The 5364-nt window shown below is 25.0% G+C and overlaps 1 protein-coding gene across 1 annotated transcript in view; it reads left to right on the top strand.

Annotated features, from left to right (window-relative positions):
• The window catches only part of LOC100164628 (type 1 phosphatidylinositol 4,5-bisphosphate 4-phosphatase), a 7769-nt gene extending 2774 nt beyond the window's left edge, over positions 1-4995 (top strand). Inside the window, exons 2-6 of the mRNA XM_001949782.5 lie at positions 2822-3021; positions 3181-3390; positions 4371-4420; positions 4505-4650; positions 4724-4995. Coding sequence (XP_001949817.1) covers positions 2822-3021; positions 3181-3390; positions 4371-4420; positions 4505-4650; positions 4724-4809 — 692 coding nt within the window. The 3' untranslated portion in view covers positions 4810-4995. The remainder of the gene's footprint in view (positions 1-2821; positions 3022-3180; positions 3391-4370; positions 4421-4504; positions 4651-4723) is intronic.
• The last annotated feature ends 369 nt before the right edge of the window (positions 4996-5364 follow it).

The raw sequence follows: 5364 nt of genomic DNA, 5'->3' as shown, positions 1-5364 counted from the left end.
GAAAGCATTCAGGTGCCTTCGGTTGTCGGTTGTGTCTTTTGTGATTATGTTGTCACGAAATTTTTGAAATTTTTTTTATATCTGCCATAATATAATCCTAGACACAGAAAATATATATTAATAAACCCGTCAACCATAATATTATAACAAAGAGTGACGACGGTCAAGGCGATAGTAAATTCTGTAATTCCAATTGGTATAAAGTATTTAGTGACCGCAAGAGGTCGGCGACACGACTACACAAACAATTGGTATGTTTGGCAAAATACACGTCTAAATGCTATGTTATGCGTGTGTTAGACAAAAACAGAAAATCATGGTATCGAATCGCCTTAATCTTGGATAAAAAATATTATAACTGGTACCTTTATTTATCTTAAAATAATATAATATAATTACTGCTTAGTATACCTATTAAAGATAAATTATTATTATTTAGATATTAATTATTTTATATGATTGTAGTATTTTTATTTATATTTTATACTCATCAATATTTTGATTCAAATTTGAATACATTTCTTTCAACTTTTATGTGACTGGGGGCAGATAACTTTTCCATTTTGAAAATAATGCTCTTATACTCTCTCCAATACAATGAAGTGCACGTGTAAGACATCTCAAGGGTATCATCTTTGGTAAAATTCATTAATGGCCTTTGAAAATTTCACTATATGGGTAGTATTAAACATTTTAAGATGATTTAATACACATATAGAACACAAATCTATGAAAATGTATTCATTTAATTTGAAATTATTGTGGAAAATATAGAATTAAAATGTGTATGTTTGAAGAAATATGTAAAATAAAAGTAAGCTTATTTTGTCTGAGTGGGTTAATTATATTTTATAGAAAACTTGTTTACTTACAAATTTAGTTAGTGATACATGAATTTAATTTCCATTTCTTATTAGTTATTAACAATAATATTATGTTAATATTAATAATTTTTTTACAGCATAGGTATTTTATTATAAAAATATCATCAATCATACAGGATAATAAATGAAATGTTATTAAAGTTGTAGGTACAATTAAAAAGTATATATTAATTTACAGTTTGATTGTCTTCTACTATGCAATTAAATTCTAATACCAAATGTTGATATTAAATTACATTTGCGTTTTCTGAAACTGAAGAATTTAATATTACAATTTTTTAATTTACAATATTTTATTAGTTGGTATTTTTTTTTATTAATATCCAATTAAATAATCAGGTTTTTTTTTTTGCTTTGATAAGTCAAAAGTTTAAAAATGTTGAATGAATTTTGATATTTTGTGGGTACATTTATTAACTGGTATTTTACCACTGAATTTTGTCGGCAACAGTCAGGCAATACACGTTTGTTACCCCCACCGAGTCAACTATCTATATCAGGGGTCATCAAATAATTTCTATGAAGATCAGTTTTGAAACTTACCTAACTTTTGCGGTCCCAAACAGTTTTAGTGATTTTTACACACATTAAATAAATACAATTTTTATTTTATTTTCATTTGTGTTTATATTAATTGATTTATTTATTCTGATAATGTTATTACTATAGAAAAATTCTAAAAACAACGATTAGGTATACAAGATAACATTTCATTTTTAGTATGAACAATTTTTGTTCTAATATAAATTTTATATGACACTTATAGTTTTTATATGTGTATTATAAAAATTTTAAAACTACTCCGGATAAGGGTCAGTATCCAGACCGCAGTCTGCCAGTTGGTGACCTCTGATCTATATACTTGTCTTGTAGTATTGCACACAAGTTGGCCGCCAACTATGTTTCTCAACTTGAATAGAATATATGTACTAAAATATTTGATATTTATTTTAATTTACAACTAAATGTATTTTGAAGCTGTATTTAAATGTAATTACAGCTCAGATTTTTATGGAATTGCATATTTTTTCCTTTTCACATTTTTGGGATTTTTATCAGTAATCGTTACGAATTCTAATAGCTTGAAGATAATGGCGATTTTGTTTTTATCATATTTCTGCAAATTTTAAAAAAGTTTGAAATGTATTGCCTATTGTATATTATACCGGATTACATAATATAGATTATAAACACGCTTATTTAAATGTATCATAATAAATCTTAAGTACCTAGATATACCATTTTTAACCAACGAACAACACCTATATTAATCAATGATTATAGGTAGCAGGGGCTTACTCATTGGGGGGGTCTGTATCCCCCCATTGATTAACAATTAATTAACAAAATTTAAAATTCTTAAGGTGCAAATCACTTATTGTATACTTTTTAGATGTCAACAAAATTTGGACCCCCCCCCCCCCCTTTAAAAATTCCTGGATATGCCCCTGGTTGGTATATTACCTACATTTTTATATAGATCAAAAAACGCTATGAACTATGTAATAAGAAATGTAAATAATATATTCAAATATTAAATATAAGTTTTATATTATAACAACAAATTCTCATAATAGGCTAAATAAAACTAAAATAATTAACTAATTAACTGCACAACTTGGCCGCCTGGGTACGATCTCATTCCGAATAGAGTATATATACATATAATTACAATTACAAGTCATTTAATTTGTTTTTAATTATTTTTGAGTCATTCATTTATAAACTATACTATTTTATGTAATTTTTTTCCATATTACACAATTTAAAGATTTTTAACTGCATATTTTCACGATTTTAACTGCGTATTATATGACATATTTTAGTGCATATAAATCTGTGCTCTAGTTATTGTTACAATTTTTATATCACAATAAATTATGCATTACTTTTCTTGTACAATCAATTATATTATTTTTTTAAATGTTTTTTTTTAGATTCTCCTTCATCGTCCATTATTGATTCCAATACATTATCTACTAATGTACCAAATGAAAATTCAGAATTTACAGTTCCTGAAATGGGACCTGAAAATGCTGCTTCTAAAGTAACATGTAGAGTTTGTCAAGAAATGATTGATGTAATTGGTAAAAGGGAACAACATGTTGTAAAATGTAATCGCTGCAATGAAGCCACTGTAAGTAAAATCAAAATGATTCAGTAAATTCTGAATAAAAATTAAAATGAATGATATGTATTTTATATATTGTATAAAATATTTATACTTACCTATATGTTTATAATATACATAACAAACAACACTGCTTAAGATTTTAATTATAATTACAATTTTTAGCCTATTAGAAGTGCTCCAGCAGGCAAGAAATATGTACGCTGTCTGTGTCACTGTCTTTTGATTTGCAAAAGTACATCACAACGTATTGCTTGTCCCCGTATAAACTGCAAAAGAGTTATAAACTTAGCGCCAAGTCCTGTAACACCGCCGGTTCCTCAGATTCCAGGCATGTGTCGCGTTACTTGTGTGCACTGCCAGGATACATTCCTTGTAAGTGTTAAAAATATTTAAATTATTATATGACCTTACTAACAGTATTTTGAACCAAAGATTATTTTAATTAAATTATAAATTATTAGGTAATAGCCATATTATTATAAATATTGCATTATTTATTTATTATAACAAATTACGAATTACAGTACTTATATTTTAGTAGATATTCAAATATTTGTTTGCGTGTAATTATTATATTATTTTAATTTAATTTTTAAAAAAATTATTATTATTATTTACATAATGAGAGTTTATTATTCAAATTATTTTTAAGCTTATTTAACCCAGGAAAAGTGTCATGTTGAATAATTTAATGAGACGTGTTGATCTTTTTGATTAATTAAAAGTTCTTTTTATATTGCTAAAAAGTTATTTTACTCAATTATTTGGTTGTATATATATATATTATTATGGATTATATTATATAGGTACTATAGTCTATGGAGAGAATATTCTAAAACATATCCTTACCAGCTAACAAATAATAGATACATCATTTTTATAGAAAAAAATGCATTCTATTCATATAAATACAAAAAAAAATATGCTTTTATTATTAAACCAATTTTATGGAGACATTTTATCGTCTTTTATATAAAATATTTTTTAAAGAATGCGTAAACAAATAAATAATAATTAATCACTTTATCTGAATCTGATTGGGTTATGGAATAAATTACCGATTATTGATACAAACATTTACAGCGACAACAATAATAGATAGTATTTATCTAAAACTATGTAAAACCGTAATTGTACACATGTATAAAAGGCATGGAAATTATACTGCTTAATAATAACCGTAACAAAAATAATTTAGATTATATAGATAAATGACACTTCTCCCTGATTAAACTCTATCCAAAATAATACCTTGTTTAATGTTTATATTTTTGTTTGTATTAAATTAAAAAAAAGTAATATAATATTTTATGTTATTTAAGTTTGATCAATTTATTCAAATTATATTTCAGTTTAATATGTTACAAAACGCATTGGCCAGATGCCCGCATTGCCGTAAAGTGTAAGTATTCTGTTGTTTTAAAAAAAAAAAAAAAATTAAAACTACTATTGCATTTTTTATGATATTTGTTATCTTTGATTACAGGTCTTCTGTTGGCCCCGACTTTGCTAAAACAAAAGCCATATTTTTCCTCATTTTATCTGTAATACTGTTTGTTATTGGCGGAGGTGTTGTATTCTTCACATATTCAAATGCAAAGGCTCACAGCGGTTATTTCATTATTCACATTGGTTAGTATCGAAATTAAATGTATTAAAATATAATTCTGTTCCAATAATACTTGCATATTTCACTTTTCCACAGGTGTTCTCATGTTAACACTTTTAGCACTTTGGAAATGTCTATATTACTGCCGAATTAAAGTCAGCTCTATTGATGGACCTGTTTAAAAATAATAATAAATTGTATCCTTAGAATATTGGCCATTTTCAATGTTTAAAAAAAATTATTTTATACTAAGGTAAATAATTATTGTAGTTTTATACCTCTTGTTTTTTTTTTTTGTTTAATATGAATTGTATTTGTTGGATCTTATAATATGAAGAAAACAATTCTATTTACAAGTGTACACTTGTGCAGTGATGTTGAATAATAATAATAATTCCATATTATTACTATTGTTGATGACGATAATCTTCTATTTTAAGTAAAACAATAAATAAAATAAAATGATTAAGACATTCTTCAATCTAACATTTACAAAATGTATGTCTGTTCTAGATAACTTAAGCTTAATAATTAAAATATGTTATGTATCCAATAATAATAAAAATGAATAAAAAAATATATTATGATTTCTTTATCATAATTGCTGACAAAAGATATCAATAGACATCATATTTATTATATACTATTTTTTACACACATCTTTAGTTTTTACTTATTATTTGGATTATGTTATTTTATGCTGAATAATTTATATATCATTATTTTATTATAACTGT

Source organism: Acyrthosiphon pisum, chromosome X (genome assembly GCF_005508785.2).
Source record: "Acyrthosiphon pisum isolate AL4f chromosome X, pea_aphid_22Mar2018_4r6ur, whole genome shotgun sequence".
In the NCBI taxonomy this organism is placed as follows: domain Eukaryota; kingdom Metazoa; phylum Arthropoda; class Insecta; order Hemiptera; family Aphididae; genus Acyrthosiphon; species Acyrthosiphon pisum.
Note: the sequence above shows the minus strand (reverse complement) of the source record. Positions and strands in the feature narration are given on the sequence as shown.